At 43.8% G+C, this 23,248-nt stretch overlaps 1 protein-coding gene across 5 annotated transcripts in view; it reads right to left on the bottom strand.

Annotated features, from left to right (window-relative positions):
• Positions 1 to 23,248, bottom strand: part of zranb3 (zinc finger, RAN-binding domain containing 3) — a 171,643-nt gene that overhangs the window by 5,757 nt on the left and 142,638 nt on the right. For all 5 annotated transcript variants that reach the window (XM_068035047.1, XM_068035049.1, XM_068035051.1 and 2 more), the window contains 3 exons: positions 22,852 to 23,001; positions 20,240 to 20,642; positions 1,125 to 1,256 (listed from right to left, as the gene is read on the bottom strand). In XM_068035047.1, the coding sequence (XP_067891148.1) occupies positions 1,125 to 1,256; positions 20,240 to 20,642; positions 22,852 to 23,001 (685 nt within the window). The remainder of the gene's footprint in view (positions 1 to 1,124; positions 1,257 to 20,239; positions 20,643 to 22,851; positions 23,002 to 23,248) is intronic.

Below are 23,248 nucleotides of genomic sequence, written 5' to 3'. Positions count from 1 at the left end.
TTCTGTGGAGTTAACATTGCAGGGCAATAAAAACAGCTGCAATAGGATCCCACATTATTTGATTAGGGAACATCTTTATAACTACATGTTTGATCTCATTACCTTTACTTATCTAAAAACTTGCAGGAATTTCCTCAGGTTTTCACCTGTTCTGCTCCATGACTTCGGCAGAAAACCCATTTATGCTGAAATGCTACTTCTGCCTAAGTTAAAACACCGGAATGGCAGAAGATGCGAGGAGACACATTTGCAGACACTTAGGTTACCCCTGGCATTTAAGATATCTTATTAAGGCCCAGTTAATAATGCTTACTCTCCAGTTGGGATGCTTGCAGGTTAGTACAGAAATGCAATTCTCTGAATTTCTGAGCATTGGATTTTAATTTATGACAACTGATCATAGATGTGATACCCCCAAAAAAAACTATTGAGGATTATTACAGTTGCACAACTGCAGCAGGGATTTAAGACAGATACTAGCCTGGGAAAGAAGCTTAGCTGTACAAAGTTCCCTTCAGCAGGCACACGCTCTGTATGATTTTGTAGTCCCAAACATTACAAAACTTTTTGAGTACACTGAAACTAAACAGATAGCCCAATTAATAGAGGTCATTACCCATGCAAAATTCACTTATTTTATAAAAAAAATTATTTACTCTTTTAATAAATATGCTTTATCTGTTTTATACAGTATATTACCTCAATTTTATGACATCAGCAACACAATTAGCTTTTCAGTCCAAGAATAAAAGAAATCTTATTGCACAATGCCTAATATTTATTACTTTTGATTAGTTTCTTATAGTACCCGGTGGATAGAAATAGCAAATGCTGAGCCTGGAGTGCAGCACAGTACTGCAAGCTTATGGCTTAAATTACATAGCGCTCTCATGGTGATATTAAGTGCGAGGCATCAAAGACAGCCCAAGTTAATAAGTCTCCATTTTTACAGGTCAAGAGACAAGAGTACCCTTTAACTGACTCACCCAAGTCTTTTATTTCTCCCATCAATCATTGACAGAGAGAAAAATATGAGAAGTAGCCAGATAATTTAAAAACTACCATTGTGAAACAAGATTTATGCCTTGTCAACCATTAGATTATAGTAACATCAGTTTACTAACCTCTTTATGACAGACAGTACACAGTGTCTGTAAGTTCTCAAGGGAGCATTGTCCTCCTCCACCATATACTGGTCTGATGTGATCCACTTGCCAGAAATGGCCCTCAGTTGGATTCCAAATAATTTCATTCAACTGAGAGAATATCAGAGATGAAAAATCACAGATTTTAAATAAATTTTAATGACACCATAACAAATTATTGAAGAATTAATTTACAAATTGCAAATAAAGCTACTTTAAATGAGAGGGAGAGAATTCAATAAAATACAAAATTTCTTTGGATCAGATTGTGGTATGGGAATTTTCATTTATTTCCTTACAAAACATTGTCATAGCAACTGGGTCATGACTCAGGTGGAGGCTACACAGAGGCTTTGAACTTTTTTTGAAGAAAAATTTATAACAACAATTTGTATCTATTTAGCACCTTTAACATAATAAAATGCCCCAAGGCACTTTACAGGAAATAACATTTCTTTATAAAGCAAAATTTGACACTGAGCGATGTAAGGAGATATTACGGCAGATGACCAAAAGCTTAGTCAAACAGACAGATTTTAAAGGGAGAAAGAGAGATAGAGAGGCGGAGAGGTTTAGAGAGGCAATTCCAAAGATTAGGACCCTGGCAGCTGAAGGCACGACCACCAATGGTTGAGCAATTAAAACAAGAGATGCTCAAGAGTTAGAGGAGCACAGATATCTTGGAGGCTTGTCGGGCTGGAGGAGCTAACAGAGAAAGGGAAGGGTGATGCCTTGTAGGGATTTGAAACAAGGATGAGAATTTTAAAGTCCAAGTGTTGCTTAACTAGGAGCCAATGTAGGTCAAAGAGCACAGAGATGGATGAATGGAACTTGATGCTATAATACAGACAATTGCCAGGGAGAGGGATGGATTTGAGGCTAGAGAATGGAGTTTGTGGTGGGCACCAAAGACAAATGGTTTTAGTCTTTCCAATATTTAATCAGAGGAAATTTTTGCTTACCCAGTACTGGATGTCAAAAAAATTGTGTAATAGTTTACAGACAATGGAAGAGTCGAGTGAGGTGGAGCTGGATGTTGTCAGTGTACATGTGAAAACTGATGCTGTGGGGCAGCATGTGGATGAGAAATAGGAGAGGGCCAGGCATAGATCTTTGGAGGACACCAGAAGGAACAGTTCCACCGTAGGAAGCAAAGTCATTGCAGGTGATTAGATAAATAAGAATGGAACCAGTCTCACCCAGCTGGACAACCTTGGGGAAGGGTGGTGTGGTCTACTGTCAGAGGCTGCAGACAGGTCAAGAACGACAAGGAGGGATAGTTAGAAAAATAGCATTTGTCAGTTTTCAGCAGAACATCTCTAGCCAGGAAAGGTACAATGATTTATGGGAATCGTCTCTAATGCTATGATACTTTGCACACACACAATGATAAATTCGGCGAGCTCAGTCAGTAGTGGTGCTACCGAGCCACTCTTGGTAATGGACATTGAAGTCTCCCACTCAGAGTACATTCTGTGCCCTTGCCACCCTCAGTGCTTCCTCCAAGTGGTGTTCAACATGGAGGACTACTGATTCATCAGCTGAGGGGAGGGCGGTACGTGGTGATCAGCAGGAGGTTCCCTTGCCCATGTTTGGCCTGATGCCATGAGACTTCATGGGTTTCGCAGTCAATGTTGAGGACTCCCAGGGAAACTCCCTCCCTACTGTATACCACTGTGACGCCACCTCTGCTGGGTCTGTCCTGCTGGTGGGACAGGACACACCCAGGGATGGTGAGGGTGGTGTCTGAGGATATTGTCTGTAAGGTATGATTCTGTGAATATGACTATGTCAGGCTATTGCTCGACTAGTCTGTGGGACATCTCTCCCAATTTTGGCATAAACCCCCCCAAATATTAGAAAGGAGGACTTTGCAGGGTTGGGTGCGCTGTTGTTGTTTCTGGTGCATAAGTCGATGCCAGGTGGTCCATTGGTTTTATTCCTTTTTGACTTTTCTGTAGCAGTTTGGTACAACTGAGTGGCTTGCTGGGCAATTTCAGAGGGCAGTTAAGAATCAACCACATTGCTGTGGGTCTGGAGTCACATGTAGGCCAGACCAGGTAAGGATCACAGACTTCTTTCCTTAAAGGAAATTAGCGAATCAATTGAATTGTGTTTAATTATATGCAGATGGTGAGCATTACTGACCACGCTGGCTGTGTCCTAAAGGACATATCTGCTAGACTGGGCCTGCAGCTGGCGATGAGGGAACCAACAAGAGGGAAAAACCTACTAGACCGTGTCCTCACCAATCTATCTGTCGCAGATGCATCTGTCCATGACAGTATAGGTAGGAGTGACCACTGCACAGTCGTTGTGAAAACAAAGTCCTCTCTTTACACTGAGTATGCCTTCCATCGTGTTGTGCGGCACTAAAGGGGATAGATTTAGAACAGATCTAGCAGCTCAAAACTGGGCATCCATGAGGTGTGGTGGGCCATCATCAGCAGCATAATTGTATTCAACCACAATCTGTAACCACAAGGCCCAGCATATCCCTCACTCTACCTTTACCATCAAGCCGGGCGATCAACCCTGGTTCAATGAAGAGTGCAGGAGAGCATGCCAGGAGCGGCACCAGGCAGACCTAAAAATAAGGCATCAACCTGGTGAAGCTACAAGACTACTTGCATGCCAAACAGCAGGAGCAGCATGCAATAGACAGAGCTAAGCAAACCCACAACCAACGGATCAGATTATAGCTCAGCAGTCACACCACATCCTGTCGTGAATGGTGGTGGATAATTAAACAACTAACAGGAGGAGGAGACTCAACAAATATACCCATCTTCGATGATGGGACAGCCCAGCATCAGCATATCAGTGCCAAAGACAAAGCTGAAGCATTTGAAACCATCTTCAGCCAGAAGTGCCAAGTGGACGATCCAGCTCAGTCTCCTCCTGAGGCCCCCATCATCACAGATGCCAGTCATCAGCCACCTTGATTTACTCCACATGATACCAAGAAATGGCTGAAGGTACTTGATATTGCAAAGGCTATTGGTTCTGGCAACAATCAGGCTGTAGTATTGAAGACTATTCCAGAACTCGACACGCCACTAGGCAAGCTGTTCCAGTACAGCTACAACACTGGCATCTACCTGATAATGTGGAAAATGTCCAGCTATGTCCTATCCACAAAACGCAGGACGAGTCCAATCTGGCCAATTAGCACCCCATCAGTCTACTCTTGATAACCAGTAAAGTGATGGAAGGTATCGTCGACAGTGCTATCAAGTGGCACTTACACAGCAACAACCTATCACTGATACTCAGTTTGGGTTCTGCCAAGACCACTCAGCTCCTGACCTCATTACAGCCTTGGTCTAAACATGGACAAAAGTGCAGGACTTCAAAGGTGAAGTGAGAGTGACTGCCCTAGACATCAAGGCGGCATTTGACCAAGTGTGGCATCAAGGAGCCCTAGCAAAACTGGAGTCAATGGGAATTAAGGGGAAAACGTTCCACTGGTTGGAGTCATACCTAGCACAAAGGTAGATGGTTGTGGTTGTTGGAGGTCAATCATCTCAGGCCCAGGAGATTGTTGCTGGGTTCCTCAGAGTAGTGTCCTAGGCCCAACCATCTTCAGCTGCTTCATCAAAGACCTTCCCTCCATCATAAGGTCAGAAGTGGGGTATTCAGTGATGATTGTGTGATGTTCAGCACCTTTCGCAACTCCTCAGATACTGAAGCAGTTCATGTCCAGATTCAACCAGACCTGTACAATGTTCAGGCTTGGGCTGATAAGTGGCAAGTAACATTCGCGCTACACAAGTGCCAGGCAATGACCATCTCCAACAAGAGAATCTAACCATCTCGCCTTGATATTCAATGGCATTACCATCGCTGAATCCCCCGCGATCAACATCATGGGGAGTTACCATTGACCAGAAACTGAACTGGACCAGCCATATAAATACTGTGGCTTCAAGAGCAGGTCAGAGACTGGAAATTCCAAGGCGAATAACTCATCAAAGCCTGTCTATCATCTACAAGGCACAAGTCAGGAGTGTGATGGAATACTCTCCACTTGCCTCGACGAGTGTGGCTCCAACAACACTCAAGAAGCTCGACACCATCCAGGACAAAGCAGCCCTCTTGATTGGCACCCCATCCACTAACTTAAATCTTCACTCCCTCCACCACCGATGCATATTGGCAGTAGTGTGTACCACATACAAGATGCACAGCAGCTACTCACCCGGCTCAAAGAACAAAGAACAGTACAGCACAGGAACAGGCCATTCGGCCCTCCAAGCCTGCGCTGATCTTGATGCCTGCCTAAACTAAAACCTTCTGCACTTCCGGGGACCATATCCCTCTATTCCCATCCTATTCATGTATTTGTCAAGATGCCTCTTAAACGTCGCTATCGTACCTGCTTCCACCACCTCCCCGGGCAGCAAGTTCCAGGCACTCACCACCCTCTGTGTAAAGAACTTGCCTCGCACATCCCCTCTAAACTTTGCCCCTCTCACCTTAAACCTATGTCCCCTAGTAACTGACTCTTCCACCCTGGGAAAAAGCTTCTGACTATCCACTCTGTCCATGCCGCTCATAACTTTGTAAACCTCTATCATGTCACCCTTCCACCCCCGTCGTTCCAGTGAAAACAATCCGAGTTTATCCAACCTCTCCTCATAGCTAATGCCCTCCAGACCAGGCAACATCCTGTTAAACCTCTTCTGTACCCTCTCCAAAGCCTCCACGTCTTTCTGGTAGTGTGGCGACCAGAATTGCACGCAATATTCTAAGTGTGGCCTAACTAAAGCTCTGTACAGCTGCAGCATGACTTGCCAATTTTTATACTCTATGCCCCGACCGATGAAGGCAAGCATGCTGTATGCCTCCTCGACTACCTTATCCACCTGCGTTGCCACTTTCAGTGACCTGTGGACCTGTACGCCTAGATCTCTCTGCCTGTCAATACTCCTAAGGGATCTGCCATTTACTGTATACTTCCCACCGACATTAGATCTTCCAAAATGCATTACCTCACATTTGTCCGGATTAAACTCCATCTGCCATTTCTCCGCCCAAGTCTCTAATCGATCTATATCCTGCTGTATCCTCTGACAATCCTCATCACTATCCGCAACTCCACCAACCTTTGTGTCGTCCGCAAACTTACTAATCAGACCAGCTACATTTTCCTCCAAATCATTTATATATACTATAAAGAGCAAAGGTCCCAGCACTGATCCCTGCGGAACACCACTAGTCACATCCCTCCATTCAAAAAAGCACCCTTCCACTGCTACCCTCTGTCTTCTATGACAGAGCCAGTTCTGTATCCATCTTGCCAGCTCACCTCTGATCCCTTGTGACTTCACCTTTTGTACCAGTCTGCCATGAGGGACCTTGTCAAAGGCTTTACTGAAGTCCATATAGACAATATCCACTGCCCTTCCTTCACCAATCATCTTTGTCACTTCCTCAAAAAACTCAATCAAATAAGGGAGACACGACCTCCCCTTCACAAAACCATGCTGCCTCTCGCTAATATGTTCATTTGTTTCCAAATGGGAGTAAATCCCATCCCGAAGAATTCTCTCTAATAATTTCCCTACCACTGATGTAAGGCTCACCGGCCTATAATTTCCTGGATTATCCTTGCTACCCTTCTTAAACAAAGGAACAACATTGGCTATTCTCCAGTCCTCTAGGACCTCACCTGTAGCCAATGAGGATGCAAAGATTTCTGTCAAGACCCCAGCAATTTCTTCCCTTGCCTCCCTTCGTATTCTGGGGTAGATCCCATCAGGCCCTGGGGACTTATCTACCACAATGCTTTGCAAGACACCCAACACCACCTCCTTTTTGATAATGAGATGACTGAGACTATCTACACCCCCTTCCCTAGGCTCATCATCCACCAGTGGCGCAGTGGTTAGCACCGCAGCCTCACAGCTCCAGGGACCCGGGTTCGATTCCGGGTACTGCCTGTGTGGAGTTTGCAAGTTCTCCCTGTGTCTGCGTGGGTTTTCTCCGGGTGCTCCGGTTTCCTCCCACAAGCCAAAAGACTTGCAGGTTGATAGGTAAATTGGCCATTATAAATTGTCACTAGTATAGGTAGGTGGTAGGGAAATATAGGGACAGGTGGGGATGTTTGGTAGGAATATGGGATTAGTGTAGGATTAGTATAAATGGGTGGTTGATGTTCGGCACAGACTCGGTGGGCCGAAGGGCCTGTTTCAGTGCTGTATCTCTAAGCTAATCTAATCATAATCTAAGTCCTTCTCTTTGGTGAATACTGATGCAAAGTACTCATTTAGTACCTCGCCCATTTCCTCTGGTTCCACACATAGATTCCCTTCTCTGTACTTGAGCGGGCCAACCCTTTCCCTAGTTACCCTCTTGCTCTTTATATAAGTATAAAAAGCTTTTGGATTATCCTTAATCCTGTTTGCCAATGACTTTTCATGATCCCTTTTAGCCCTCCTGACTCCTTGCTTAAGTTCCTTTCTACTGTCTTTATATTCCTCAAGGGATTCGTCTGTTCCTAGCCTTCCAGCCCTTACAAATGCTTCCTTTTTCTTTTTGACTAGGCTCACAATATCCCGCGTTATCCAAGTTCCCGAAACTTGCCAAACTTATCCTTCTTCCTCACAGGAACATGCTGGTCCTGGATTCTAATCAACTGACATTTGAAAGACTCCCACATGTCAGATGTTGATTTACCCACAAACAGCCGCACCCAATCTAAATTCTTCAGTTCCTGCCTAATATTGTTATAATTAGCCTTCCCCCAATTTCGCACCTTCACCCGAGGACTACTCTTATCCTTATCCACAAGTACCTTAAAACTTATGGAATTATGGTCACTGTTCCCAAAATGCTCCCCTACTGAAACTTCGACCACCTGGCCGGGCTCATTCCCCAATACAAGGTCCAGTACAGCCCCATCCTTAGTTGGACTATCTACATATTGTTTCAATAAGCCCTCCTGGATGCTCCTTACAAATTCTGCCCCATCCAAGCCCCTAGCATTAAGTGAGTCCCAGTCAATATAGGGGAAGTTAAAATCACCCACCACTACAACCCTGTTACCTTTACATCTTTCCAAAATCTGTCTACATATCTGCTCCTCTATCTCCCGCTGGCTGTTGGGAGGCCTGTAGAAAACCCCCAACATCGTGACTGCACCCTTCCTATTCCTGAGCTCCACCCATATTGCCTCGCTGCACGACCCCTCCGAGGTGTCCTCCCGCAGTACAGCTGTGATATTCTCCTTAACAAGTAATGCAACTCCTCCACCCCTCTTACATCCCCCTCTATCCCGCCTGAAGCTTCTAAATCCTGGAACATTTAGCTGCCAATCCTGTCCTTCTCGCAACCAAGTCTCTGTAATAGCAACATCATAGTTCCAAGTTCTAATCCAAGTTCTAAGTTCATCTGCCTTACCGGTTATCCTTCTCGCATTGAAACAAACGCACTTCAGACCACCAGTCCCGCTGTGCTCAGCAACATCTCCCTGCCTGCTCTTCCTCTTAGTCTTACTGGCCTTATTTACTAGTTCTCCCTCATTTATTTCACTTGCTGTCCTACTGCTCCGGTTCCCACCCCCCTGCCACACGAGTTTAAACTCTCCCAAGTGACGCTAGCAAACCTCGCAGCCAGGATATTTGTGCCCCTCCAGTTTAGATGCAACCCGTCCTTCTTGTACAGGTCCAATCTGTCCCTGAAGAGATCCCAATGGTCCAGATATCTGAAACCCTCCCTTCCACACCAGCTGTTCAGCCACGTGTTTAGCTGCACTATCTTCCTATTTCTAGCCTCACTGGCACGTGGCACAGGGAGTAATCCAGAGATTACAACCCTAGAGGCCCTGTCTTTTAACTTTCTACCTAACTCCCTAAACTCCCCCTGCAGGACCTCGTCACTCTTCCTGCCAATGTCACTGGTACCGATGTGTACCACAACCTCTGGATGTTCACCCTCCCCCTTCAGAATGACCCTGTCCGTTCAGAGACATCCTTGACCCTGGCACCAGGGAGGCAACATACCATCCTGGAGTCTCTTTCACGTCCACAGAAGCGCCTATCTGTGCCCCTGACTATAGAGTCCCCTATAACTATTGCTCTTCTGCGCTTTGTCCCTCCCTGCTGAACAACAGTGCCAGCCGTGGTGCCACTGCTCTGGCTGCTGCTGTTTTCCCCGATAGGCCATCCCCCCCTAACAGTATCCAAAATGGTATACTTGTTAGAGAGGGGGATAGCCACAGGGGATTCCTGCACTGACTGCCTGCCCCTTCTAGCAGTCACCCATCTGTCTGCCTGCACCTTGGGTGTAACCACTTCCCTAAAACTCCTGTCTATGACGCTTTCTGCCACCTGCATGCTCCTAAGTGCATCCAGTTGCCGCTCCAACTGATCCATGCGGGCTGTGAGGAGCTGCAACTGGGTACACTTCCTGGAGATGTAGTCATCCGGAACGCTGGAAGCATCACGGACCTCCCACATCTCACAGGTGAAGCACTTCACCCCTCTAACTGACATTTCTAGCACTAATTAATAAATTGATTTAAGATAAATAAATACTTATTTGACACCACCTTCCAAACACGTGACCTCTACCAACTAGAAGGAGAAGGGCAGCAGACGCATGTGAACACCACCACCTGCAAGTTCCCCCCCAAGTCACACACCATCCTGACTATATCGCCGTTCCTTCACTGTTGCCGGATCAAAATTCTGAAATTCCCTCCCTAACAGCACCGTGGGTGTACCTACACCAGATGGACTGCAGCAGTTCAAGAATGCAGCTCACCACCACCTTCTCAAGAGCAATTAGGGGTGGGCAGCAAATGCTGGCCGAGCCAGTGATGCCCACATCCCATGCAAGAATAAAAAAAAAAATTGATATACAATTAACACGGGGGTTGGTGGAAAAGCAGAAGAACCTGCGGGTACATATTCACAAATCTCTGAAGATGGCAGGACAAGTTGATGAGGTGATTAAGAAAGTGTATGCGATACTTGGCTTTGTAAATAGGGGCAATGAATACAAAACATTGAAATTGCTCAGCTGGAGTACTGTGTATAATTCTGGGCACCACACTTCAGGAAGGATGTCAAGGCCTTGCAGACAGTACGGAGGAGGTTTACCAGGATGATACCAGGGATGAGGGACTTGAGTTATGTGGAAAGACTGGAGAAGCTGGAGTTGTTTTCCTTAGAGCAGTGAAGGTTGAGGGAGGAAATCACAGAGGCATTCAAAATTATGAGAGGCTTCGCTAGAGTAAGCAGAGAGAAACTGTTTCCTCTGGCAAATGGGGCTGTAACCAAAGGACATAGATTAAAATAATTGGCAAAATAACTAGAGGGGAAACAAGAATTTTTTTCCCCCCACACAGAGCATTGTTCAGATTTGGAACACAGTATCTGAAAGTGTGATGGAATCTCATCCAATAGGAACCTTCTTGAAGAAGACTAATTTGCAGGGTTATGGGGAAAAATGGTGAAAGGACGAGAAAAATATATACATAGGTTTTGAAAAGATGCGAAGCAAAACAGAAAGAAAAACAAAAATAAAAGTGAAAAAAAGTTTTAAAAATTTCTTAACTAATTTATGTTAGAGACTGCGGGATAGCTTTACCACAGAATATGGGATGGTACACCCAGAATGCTGTTAGGGAGGTAGTTCAGGATTTTGACTCAGTGACAATGGACGAATGGCAATATATTCCCAAGTCAGGATAGTGCGTGACTTGGAGGGGAACTTGGAGGTGCTGGTGTTCCCATGCACCGCATCCTTCGAGGCGATAGAGCACAAGGGTTTTTAGAGGTGCTGTCGAAGAAGCCTTGGCAACTTGCTGCAGTGCATCTTGTCTATTGCATGCAGTGCAGTCATGGTGCGCCAGTGGTGGAAGAAATGAATGTTTAAGGTGACAGATGGGATGCCAAACAAACTGGCTGCTTTGTCCTCAATGGTGTCGAGCTTCTCGAGTGTTGCTGGAGCTGCATTCATCCAGGAAAGTAGAGAGTATTCCATCACATCATTAACTTGTGCCTTGTAGACAGTGGAAAGGCTTTGGAGAGCCAGGAGGTGACTCACTTGCCTCAGAATACCCAATCTCTGACCTGTTCTTGTAGCCACTGTATTTATGTGCTGGTCCAGTTAAGCTTCTGGTCAACAGTGACTTATTGGATGTTAATGGTGCGGGATTCAGTGATGGTAATGTCGTTGAATGTCATGGAGAGGTGGCAGACTCTCTTTTATTGGACATGGTCATTGCCTGGCACTTGTGTTAATTGCCACTTATCAGCCCATGCCTAAATGTTGTCCGTTCTTGCTGCATGCAAGCACGGACTGCTTCATTATCTGAGGAGTTGCGAATGAAACAGAACACCGTGAATCATTAGCGAACATCCCCATTTCAAACCTTATTATGCAACGCGGGTCATTTATGAAGCAGCTGATGATGGTTGGGTCTAGGACATTTCCCTGAGGAACCCCTGCAACAAGATCCTGAGGCTGAGATGATTGTCCTCCAACAACCACAGCCAACTTTCTTTGTGCTAGGTATGAGTCCAGCCAGTGGAGAGTTTTCCTCCCGATTCCCATTGACTTCAATTTTACATGGGTTCTTCGATGTCACACTTAGTCAAATGCTGCCTTAATGGCAAGGGCAGTTACTCTCACCTCATCTCTGGAATTCAGCTCTTTTGTCCATGTTTGGACCAAGACTTTAAGGAGGTCTGGAGCCTAGTGGTCCTGCCAGCACCCAAACTAAGCATGGGTGAGTAGGTGCAGCTTGATAGCAACTGTTGACGACACCTTCCAACGTTTTGCTAATGATCGCGAGTAGACTGATGGACTGGTAAATTGGCCAGATTGGATTTGTCCTTGTTTTTTGGAAAGGATCTACCTAGGAAATTTTCCACTTTGTCAGGTAGATGTCAGTGTTGTAGCTATACTGGAACAGCTTGGCTAGAGGCACTGCTAGTTCTGGAGCACAAGTCTTCAGCACTACAGCTGGGATGCTGTCAGGGCCCACAGCCTATGCTGTATTCAGTGCGCTCAGCTGTTTGTGAATCTTTGGAATTTTCTACCCCAGGGTACTGTGGATGCTCAGTCATTGAGTATATTCAAGAAGGAGTCGGTAGATTTTTGGATACTAAAGGATATGAGGATAGTGCGGGAAGTTGCAGTGTAGCTGAGGTACGAGATCAGCCATGATATTGAATGACAGAGCAGGCTTGAAGGACCAAATGGCCTACCCGGGACTCCTATGTCTTATGTTCCTTGATATCACATGGAGTGAACTGAATTGGTTGAAGAGTGGTTTCTGTGATGATGGGGCCTCAAGAGGGGGCCGAGATGGGTCATCCACTTGACACTTCTGGATGAAGATGGTTGCAAACACTTCAGCCTAGTCTTTTGCACTCGCATGGTGAGCTCCACTATCATCATGGAAGAGGACGACCTTGGAGCCTCCTCCTCCCATTAGTTGTTTAATTGTCCACCACCATTCACAACTAGATGTGGCAGGAAGATGTGTCTTTGTCTCCAGAAGGACTGTGCTGTGGTCACTCCTATCAATACTGTCATGGACAGGTTCATGTACAACAGGCAGAGTGTTGAGGATGAGGTCGAGTAGGTTCTTCTCTCATGTTGGTTCTCTCACCACCTGTCCCAGGCCCAGTCTAGCTGATATGTACTTCAGGACTCAGCCAGCTCGGTCAGTAGTGGCACCACCGAGCCACTCTTGGTGATGGACAATGAAGTCCCCACCCAGAGTACATTCTGTGCCTCTCAATGCTTTTTCCAGGTGGTGTTCAACAGAGCAGTACTGATTCATCAGCTGTGTGAGGGCAGTAGGTGGTATCAGCATGAGATTTCCTTGTCCATGTTTGACCAGATGCCATGATACTTCATGGGGTCTGGAGTCAATGTTGAGGACTCCCAGGGCAACTCCCTCCCGACGGATACCACTGTGCCGCCACCTCTGGTCAGTGTGTCCTGCCAGTGGGACAGGACATATGCAGGGAATGTGATGGAGAAATCTGAGACATTGGTGGAGAGGTATGATTCTCTGAGCAAGACTCTGTCAGGCTGCTGCTGGTTGAGTCTGTGGGACAGCTCTCCTGATTTTGGCATAAGTACTCAGATGTTAGCATGGGGAACATTGCAGGGTCGACTGGGCTTTGTGTGCCTTTGTTGTGTACAACGCCTAGGTTGATACTTAGTGATCTGTCCAGTTTTATTCTTACTACGCTTTTTCATAGCAGTTTGATACTACTAGGTCGTTTCAGAGGGTAGTTAAGAGTCAACCACATTTCCAGACCTGGTAAAGGTGGCAGATTTCCTTCCCTAAAAGGACTTTAGTGAGCAAGATGGGTTTTTACAACAATCCGGTAGTTTCCTGATCAGCATTTCTGATACTAGCTTTTTAACTCCAGAATTATTTAATTAAATGAATTTAAATTCACTAGGTGCCTTTTGCAACTCGGATAGCCAGGCAGAGAAAGATAGAACACTTACACCTTATATACACTTATAAGCTTTTATTCAGAGTGTCAGGTAAACCCCCCACCTGCTAAGACTGAGGCACACAATATTTCGCCACATGAACAAAAACTTAAAATTGCTAGCCCTCACTGGAAGGATATTTGCATAGTACCAGACAATGTTGAAACAATGGGGACCCAGTAGTTGCTTCCCCAATACACAGAAGTGGTCAGACCAGTTTTAGTTACGTGACTAACTGGCTGTTGCAGAGGCTTTGAACTGAGAGTTTTAAATTTGAGAAAACAGTACTTGAAGAAAGACAAAGTCGTGTGCTCATGGAGTAAAGATCTCTCCTGGAACTGAAGCAAGAATTACACCCTCTCCTGTCTGCCTGCTACCACCTCCTTCCCATGGAACTGAATCTTGTGAAAACACATGAGACTCAGAGAGAAAAGTTTCCTACGTGAACAAGGTTTTAAGAAGGCTACTGGGCCCCAACAAAACACAAGACCATATCTTCAATCAAGGACTACAGCGAGCTTGAGAAACAGTAACAAGATATTGCCTCAAACCATTCTACTTATCTTTTCTTCTGCTCTTTTCTTTCCCTATTTACATATGTGTATCGCATGTGCATGCGAGTGTGGGTGCATCACATATCTGCAGGCATTACCGTATTAGAGTTTAAGGTTTAATAAATTTCATCTTCTTCAAATCTCAGAAAGCCTGAGAGAATTGGTTTCTTTGTCTTATAATTGGAAAACTGTGAACAAAGATTCACAAAAAGGGGAGCTCAGTGTGTTAAAAATTAAACCCTGTTACAATAAGATCAGGAAGATAGTAACAGACCCCTAGATGCCTTTCGCACCTGGTCATAACGAGACAAACATTGCATATTGTGGACCTCCAACCAACAACCACACTTTCAATTTTCTCCATATATGAGCACAGGTGATAATTAGTACCCAAAACCTGAATACAATTAACATGGCCACAGTGCGACTTGAACTCATGTCTGCAGATCATTAGTCCAGACCTCTGGTTTACTAGTCCAGTAACATAACCACTAGGCTACCATACCTGTACTCTGTGAGCTATCAGTAGACAGGGGGTTGGTTGGCTCAGTTGGCTAGACGGCTGTGATGTAGAAAGATGCCAAGAGCACGGGTTCAATTCCCTACTGGCTGTGCTACCTCATGGAGGCCTGCCTCCTTGCCTTGTACCATGCTTGAGGAGTGGTGACCCTCAAGCTATACATCTTTCTTTCATGGGGACAGATGCCTATGGTCCTTTGGGACTATGGCTAGAACAAACAAAACCAGTAGACAAGGCAAACTAATCTACATTTAGCAGATTTCAAAAAATAATTTGCTTCATTCTTGTTTCATTGCATCTCTCTCTAATGCTATAGTGATTACTGGCATTACTCACATACGTTTGGAAATAATTATTGTAAAGAGAAGACACATTCTCTTTTAAAAAAAGCTACAAGCTTAAGGATTAACTGTTTAAATTCTTTGTGACTGCTATCAAGAACGAAAAGGCTGTAAGTAATATCTGTAATGTAAATAAAAAAAAGTCAAGATATCATCACCAGTAATAAAGAATTGTAGGCCGAGCAGAGGCATTTCCAATTTTAGGACACTTTCCAGTATGCTACCAATTCAGACAATGCCCCCTTGGAGTACTATAAAGAAACAATCAATTCCTGATACAGACTGAAAATCTTTTGTAATAATTATTGTCAATTTCTAGAAGCAACTTTGAAAATTTCCTCCCACACTGTATTATTTCTAAATTACTTGTTGATCCAATCAATATGCATTAGTTTTTTTCGCACCTGCTGAACTCTTCAGATATCACGTCATCAGAAATAAAGGAATATTGCAATAGATCTTTGAGAAGTTGAAAAAGTCATTGAAGTGCAAGAGTGTTCTCGAACTATTATGTTTACAGAAATTATTTTAAAATTACTCTTCACAAAACCTTGAACTGCAGTTCCTGCCACTTGCCATTTACGACTCTGTATAATTAGTAATTAAACAAGGTCGATTCAGAAAATTAAAAACGAAGCTTCAGGCGGGATAGAGGGGGATGTAAAAGGGGTGGGGGAGTTGCATTACTGGTTAAGGAGAATATCACAGCTGTACTGCGGGAGGACACCTCGGAGGGGTCATGCAGCGATGCAATATGGGTAGAGCTCAGGAATAGGAAGGGTGCAGTCACGATGTTGGGGGTTTACTACAGGCCTCCCAACAGCCAGCGGGAGATAGAGGAGCAGATATGCAGATTTTGGAAAGATGTAAAAGCAACAGGTGGGTGGGTGATTTTAACTTCCCCCATATTGACTGGGACTCACCTAGTGCTAGGGGCTTGGATGGGGCAGAATTTGTAAGGAGCATCCAGGAGGGCTTCTTGAAACAATATGTAGATAGTCCAACTGGGGAAGGGGCCGTACTGGACCTGGTATTGGGGAATGAGCCCGGCCAAGTGGTCGAAGTCTCAGTAGGGGAGCATTTCGGGAACAGTGACCATAATTCCGTAGTTTTAAGGTACTTGTGGATAAGGATAAGAATAGTCCTCGAGTGAACGTGCAAAATTGGGGGAAGGCTAATTATAACAATATTAGGCAGGAACTGAAGAATTAAGATTGGGGGCAGCTGTTTGAGGGTAAATCAACATCTGACACGTGGGAGTCTTTCAAACGTCAGTTGATTAGAATCCACGACCGGCTTGTTCCTGTGAGGAAGAAGGATAAGTTTGGCAAGTTTCGGGAACCTTGGAGAACGAGGGATATTGTGAGCCTAGTCAAAAAGAAAACGGAAACATTCGTAAGGGCAAGAAGGCTGGGAACAGACGAAACCCTTGAGGAATATAAAAAAAGTAGGAAGGAACTTAAGCAAGGAGTCAGGAGGGCTAAAAGGGGTCGAAAAGTCATTGGCAAACAGGATTAAGGACGTTTTTTATACGTATATAAAGAGCAAGAGGGTAGCCAGGGAAAGGATTGGCCCACTCAAGGACAGAGGAGGGAATCTATGCGTGGAGCCAGAGGAAATGGGCGAGGTACTAAATGAGTACTTTGCATCAGTATTCACCAAAGAGAAGGACTTGGTGAATGATGAGTCGAGGGAAGGGAGTGTAGATAGTCTGGGTCATGTCGTTATCAAAAAGGAGGTGATGTTGGGTATCTTGCAAAGCATTAAGGTAGATAAGTCCCCAGGGCCTGATGGGATCTACCCCAGAATACTGAGGGAGGTAAGGGAGGAAATTGCTGGGGCCTTGACAGAAATCTTTGTGTCCTCATTGGCTACAGGTGAGGTCCCAGAGGACTGGAGAATAGCCAATGTTGTTCCTTTGTTTCAGAAGGGTAGCAAGGATAATCCAGGAAATTATAGGCCAGTGAACCTTATGTCAGTGGTAGGGAAATGATTAGAGAGGATTCTTCGGGACAGGATTTACTCCCATTTGGAAACAAATGAACTTATTAGCGAGAGGCAGCATGGTTTTGTGAAGGGGAGGTCGGGTCTTACTAATTTGATTGAGTTTTTTGAGGAAGTGACGAAGATGATTGATGAAGGAAGGGCAGTGGATGTTGTCTATATGGACTTCAGTAATGCCTTTGACAAGATCCCTCATGGCAGACTGGTACAAAAGGTGAAGTCACACGGGATCAGAGGTGAGCTGACAAGATAGATACAGAACTGGCTCGATCATAGAAGACAGAGGGTAGCAGTGGAAGAGTGCTTTTCTGAATGGAGGGATGTGACTATGGTGTTCCGCAGGGATCAGTGTTGGGATGTTTTCTGTTTGTAGTATATATAAATGATTTGGAGGAAAATGTAGCTGGTCTGATTAGTAAGTTTGCAGATGACACAAAGGTTGGTGGAGTTGCGGATAGTGATGAGGATTGTCAGAGGATACAGCAGGATATAGATCAATTGGAGACTTGGGCGGAGAAATGCAGATGGAATTTAATCCGGACAAATCTGAGGTAATGCATTTTGGAAGATCTAATACAGGTGGGAAGTATACAGTAAATGGCAGAACCCTTAGAAGTATTGACAGGTAGAGAGATATGGGCGTACAGATCCACAGGTCACTGAAAGTTGCAACGCGGGTGGATAAGGTAGACAAGATGGCATATGGCATGCTTGCCTTCATCGGTTGGGGCATAGAGTATAAAAATTGGCAAGTCATGCTGCAGTTGTACAGAACCTTAGTTCGGCCACACTTAGAATATTGCGTGCAATTCTGGTTGCCACACTACCAGAAGGATGTGGAGGATTTGGAGAGGGTACAGAAGAGGTTTAACAGGATGTTGCCTGGTCTGGAGGGCATTAGGTATGAGGAGAGGTTGGATAAACTCAGATTGTTTTCACTGGAACAACGGAGGTGCAGGGGCGACATGATAGAGGTTTACAAAGTTATGAGCGGCATGGACAGAGTGGATAGTCAGAAGCTTTTTCCAAGGGTGGAAGAGTCAGTTACTAGGGGACATAGGTTTAAGGTGCGAGGGGCAAAGTTTAGAGAGGATGTGCGAGGCAAGTTCTTTACACAGAGGGTGGTGAGTGCCTGGAACTTGCTGCCGGGAAAGGTGGTGGAAGCAGGTACGTTAGCAACGGTTAAGAGGCATCTTGACAAATACATGAATAGGATGGGAATAGAGGGATACGGTCCCCAGAAGTGCAGAAGGTTTTAGTGTAGACAGGCATCAAGATCGGCGCAGGCTTGGAGGGTCGAATGGCCTGTTCCTGTGCTGTACTGTTCTTTGTTCTCTTTGAATCAGTTTTGATAAAAGTAGTGTGGTTGTGGTCTGTCAAAGACAATCTTGCCTTCCATTTCAAAGTAAAGGCTGCTACAGCATTACAATTTTTAAAAATAAGTAGGTCACAAAGGGTTTAGATAGCTTACATTTTTGTCTCCAAAAAACAAACACGAAGCAAACAAAAAAGTAATAAAAAACAGAAATAAATTTTTAAATTCCTTCTTCTTTTCACCACACCCACACGTGTTTTAATTTATGCCCCAACTCCGCTGTGGTACAGTTCCACTTGCTCGCCGCTCTTGAGTATTTCACCAAAGTGTGAGTTGGACAGCTGATGACAGCAGGTTACTGGATCACTGGGATCATCACGGTTGAACTTGATTCTTTACTCAACAGGTGCCCACTGGAGCAGCTGGAGTGCCGGACTGTGATGAGGAACAGCATCAGTGGGAGATTTTTCTTTCTCTAGCCCTGGGATGCTAAGGCTAACTGTAAAATTCATAGCATCCTAGCCCATATCTGGTTTTCAAACAAACACATAATTGATTCTTTTGACATCATACAATTTAAAATTCAAGTGCAAAAGTCATTTTTGAAATAACTGGAATGCCTTTTTGTGCTTGATTTTATTAATCTAATGCTTAAGGCATAATTAAATGAATGAAAGTGAAATTCGTACTTTTGGTAATGACAAAAAGGGTGTAATGCAAGGATAAAAATTATATGAAAAAATTGAATCAAAAAGTATCAGACATGGATGAATTAAATCAACAATTTACACGTACATAATGCTTTTAATATAAGTGTCCCAAGGTGCTTCACAGGAGTGTGATCAGACAAAAATTGATACTGAGCCAAAGAAGGAGACATTAAGAGAGGTGACCAAAAGCTTAGTCAAAGGTTTAAGGAGTGTCATAAAGGAGGAGAGAGAAGTAAAGAGGCACAGAGGTTATGGAAGGAATTCCCAAGCTTAGTGCCTAGATGGTTAAAGGCATGGCTGTCAATGGTGGGGCCAAGGAAGTGGGGAATGTATGAGGTCAGAGTTGGATGACTGCAGAATTCCCTCAGAGTTGTAGGGCTGGGGAAGGTTAGAGAGAGACAGCAGTGAGACCATGGAGAGCTTTGAACACTAGGATGAGAATTTTTTAAAAAGAGGTATTGGATGACCATGAGCCAATGTTAATCAGCAAGCACAGGGGGTGATAGGTAAATGAGATTTGGTGTAAGTTAAGATACAGGCAGAAAAGTTTTAGATGAGCTCAAGTTTATGGAGGGTGGAAGCTAAGAGGCTATCCAGGAGAGCATAGTAGTAAATTAGTTTGTAGCTAACAAAAGCTAAGGCTGATGAATCATATGCAGCACCGAAGAGACTAATACAACCAATCGGTGGGTTTAGAGAGAAATAAAAATTACTCATCTCATTGCGGTAAAAATTTCTGATGTAACACTGGGTCCAATCGTGAGGTAACCACAAGGGAACTCAGAGAATGGAAGATCAAAAAGCTACCCAGAGTAAAAATCTTTCTCCTCTTCAATTTCAGAGTCCCCAAAGATTGCCTGGAAAGTCTGACAGGACAAGGACCATCCCTCGCACACATCACATAAAACAGAAATGGGTAGCAGCAGTAACATTGACCAGGAATGTGTTTCTTACCTCTCCATCAGTATTTGCATGCAGCGGATGGAGAAGGGGCAGCTGGCATGGTCTTGGCAGGGGTAAGAAATGAAACTCAGTGCAGGAACGTAGTTGGGCCTTACCATCTGATTCTTCTCTCTTAACCAGTCCTATATATATTTTGTTTTACAAAAAGCAAACACTGCAAAATCTTCATTTTTATGTTATGTAAAACAAATTAAAGTTACGTTTTCCGCTTACCTGATCTAGTGAAAGCTGCGACAGCCATGTATTTTCAAGTAGCTCTTTCCGATGGGTCTTCAGCGTATCTCGAACACTAATGTACAGCTGCTGAGCATTGAGGCCACACTGCTGGCAGATTCCGTGCTCAGCTTCAAACACTTTTGACCTCATAAAGCACCGATTGGACCGAACTAAAAAGTCTTCCTGACACTTTTGGGAGCAATATCGTGTGTCCCAAGCTGTAGATTCATGATGCTTGCTGACCTGGATTGTTGGCTGTTGACAGCCAAGGCAAAGAGGGTTTCCTTCTTTGTTCACAGCTTGTACATAGCCAGTTTCTAAGGAGACGTCAGCTATTCCATTAGTTAGAGGCAATCGAGAAGTACTATTGCAGATTTTCTCAATGCTTCTACTACTGTCACTGAAAGTAAGACAATACAATATGAAACGCATACATTTTTACTGACGTAGAAAACATGCTAGAGCTTTGAAATGTGTTATCGCTTTGTAAATATGACTGTTCTACCAAGTATTAATCTTTTTTACTCAAATTTAATACAACATCAAAGCATGCTCTATCTATAAAGCAGATCACTATTTTCAAGTCATTTTAGCAGCCATGGCTGCATATAGACGTTGCTACCTAATTTATACTTGATTATATTCTCCAACCCATGTTAACAAAGTGAATATATAAGTTTCAAATGTTCTGTCTAATTTTTTTTTTAATATGGTCACACCATTTTGGATTTGATAATCATATTGGCTACCGGGTCAGAATCTAAACTTACAGCACTGAATGAAGCATCTTGGCACATTTACATCAAGTTTAATAATTACACTTGGTGAATAGCAATAATGTTTAAAATTGAGTATTTTCAGAAAACTGGCAGAAGGTTCTCTGCAATGGGCTGAAAAAAAAAGTATAATATTTAAGGATCAATAAAGCTACGAAAATAATTCTTGCAAAAAATTACCTACCAAAGTCACAAATGACATCCTAAGTGACTTTGACAAAGTTAAATTTCCTTCCTTGTCCTTCTCAAACTGTCTGCAGCTGTTGACACAGTTGATCACACCATCTCCTCCAACGCCTCTCCACTGGGTGGGACCGCTCTCACCTCGTTCCATGCTTATCTATCTAATCATAGCCAAACAAATCACTTGCAATGACCTCTCTTCCTGCTCCTGCACCATTACCTCTGGTGTCTGCCAAGGATCTATTCTTGGACCCCTCCTATTTCTCATCTACATGCTGCTTTCCGGCAAAGTCATCCGACAGTGTTACTTTTCACATGTTCGCTGACGACACCCAGCTCTACCCCACCAGCACCTCTATCGACTCCTCCACTGTTGCTAAATTATCGAACTGATTATCTGACATCCAGTACTGGATGAGCAGAAATTTCTTCCAATTAAATATCAGGAAGACTGAAACCATTGTATTTGGTCCCCAGTCCAAATTCCATTCCCTAGCTACTGACTCCATCCCTCTCCCTGGCAACAGTCTGAGATTGAGCCAGTTTGTTCGCAACCTTTGTGTCACATTTGACCTCGAGATGAGCTTCCGACCTCATTCGCGCCATTGCTAAGACTGCCTATTTCCACCTCTAACATCGCCTAACTCAGCTCATCTGCTGCTGAAACCCTCACTCATGTCTCTGTTACCTCTATGCTTGACTATTCCAATGCACTCCTAGCTGGTCCCTCATTCTACCCTCTCCAAACTTGAGGTCATCCAAAATTCTGCTGCCCATGTCTTAACTCACACCAAGTCCCGTTCACCTATTACGCCTGTACTCGCTGACCTACATTGGCTCCCAGTGAAGCTATGCTTGATTTTAAAACTCTCATCCTTGTTTTCAAATCCCTCCATGGCCTCACCCCTCCCTACCTCTGCAATCTCTTCCAGTTCCACAATGCTCTGAGCTACCTGGGCTCCCCTAATTCTGTCCACTTGAGCGCCCCGATTTTAATTGCTCCATCATTGTGGCTGAGCCTTCAGTTGCATCGGCCCCAAGCTCTGGAATACCCTCCCGACACCTCTCCGCCTCTATACTTCACTTTCCTCCTTTAAGACACTTCTTAAAACCTACTTATTTGACTAAGCTTTTGAACATCTGACCTAATATCTCCTAATGTGGCTCTGTGTTCTATTTGTTTTCTAATGCTTCTGTGAAGCACCTTGGAACATTTTATTACATTAAAGGTGCTATATAAATATAAGTTTTGTTGCAGCAAAGATAAATGAAGCTTGTAACATGAACCTCCTACAATTATTATCAATCAATTGACAAAATGGTGAACTTAAATTTCAGATTTTTAAGATAAGAAAAGCTCGATATACCACCACTATTTAATGCATGCTTATAATAGAAAAAATTACAATTAGCTTTGTAGCATTAAAGTTGCCATCTTATTCAGTTATTTCACTGACAACATCAACGGTATCTGAATCAACTTTTATTTATTGCAATTTTCAATCCTTTAAAATAAAGTGGCTTTCTGGCAAGTTGCCTGGTCATTTCTTCAGTGGTGAAATGTTACCCAAGAACTGCACCACATACAGAAAGCATCATTTCTACTTCATTGGCAAATCAACTACTAAACAGAAAACCGTAGAAACATACGTGTTTAAATTTTCCTCAATTGGTTGATTGGAAGTTTTCATTTTATTTTTGCCATAGAACGCAGACTCTCTTGCTATAACTCGTACAGTTCCTCCTTCAGTGTGTGCCTTATTCAGAGACACAGCAGCTACATCATCTTTTGTTATAAATCTAAATAAAAGAAATATTTCATACTGATTTTCAATGAAGCACTTAATTTTTATTATTGGACAATAAGTAGAAGAAACATAGAATTACTAAATTAGGAATAAAGAAGGTAAACTAGCTGGTCTGCATGCAGGGTGCACACTAGTGTACATCTTTTATTTTTAATTTCACTGAAACAAAAAAAGGAGACAGGAACTTGAGAACAAAAAAAATTTAAAAATTCCAATCAGCAAACTCTCACCAAAAACTC

The sequence above is a fragment of the Heterodontus francisci genome, chromosome 7, assembly GCF_036365525.1.
Source record: "Heterodontus francisci isolate sHetFra1 chromosome 7, sHetFra1.hap1, whole genome shotgun sequence".
Lineage (NCBI taxonomy): Eukaryota > Metazoa > Chordata > Chondrichthyes > Heterodontiformes > Heterodontidae > Heterodontus > Heterodontus francisci.
The sequence above is the reverse complement of the archived record's forward strand: the minus strand, read 5'-3'. Positions and strand labels throughout refer to the sequence as shown.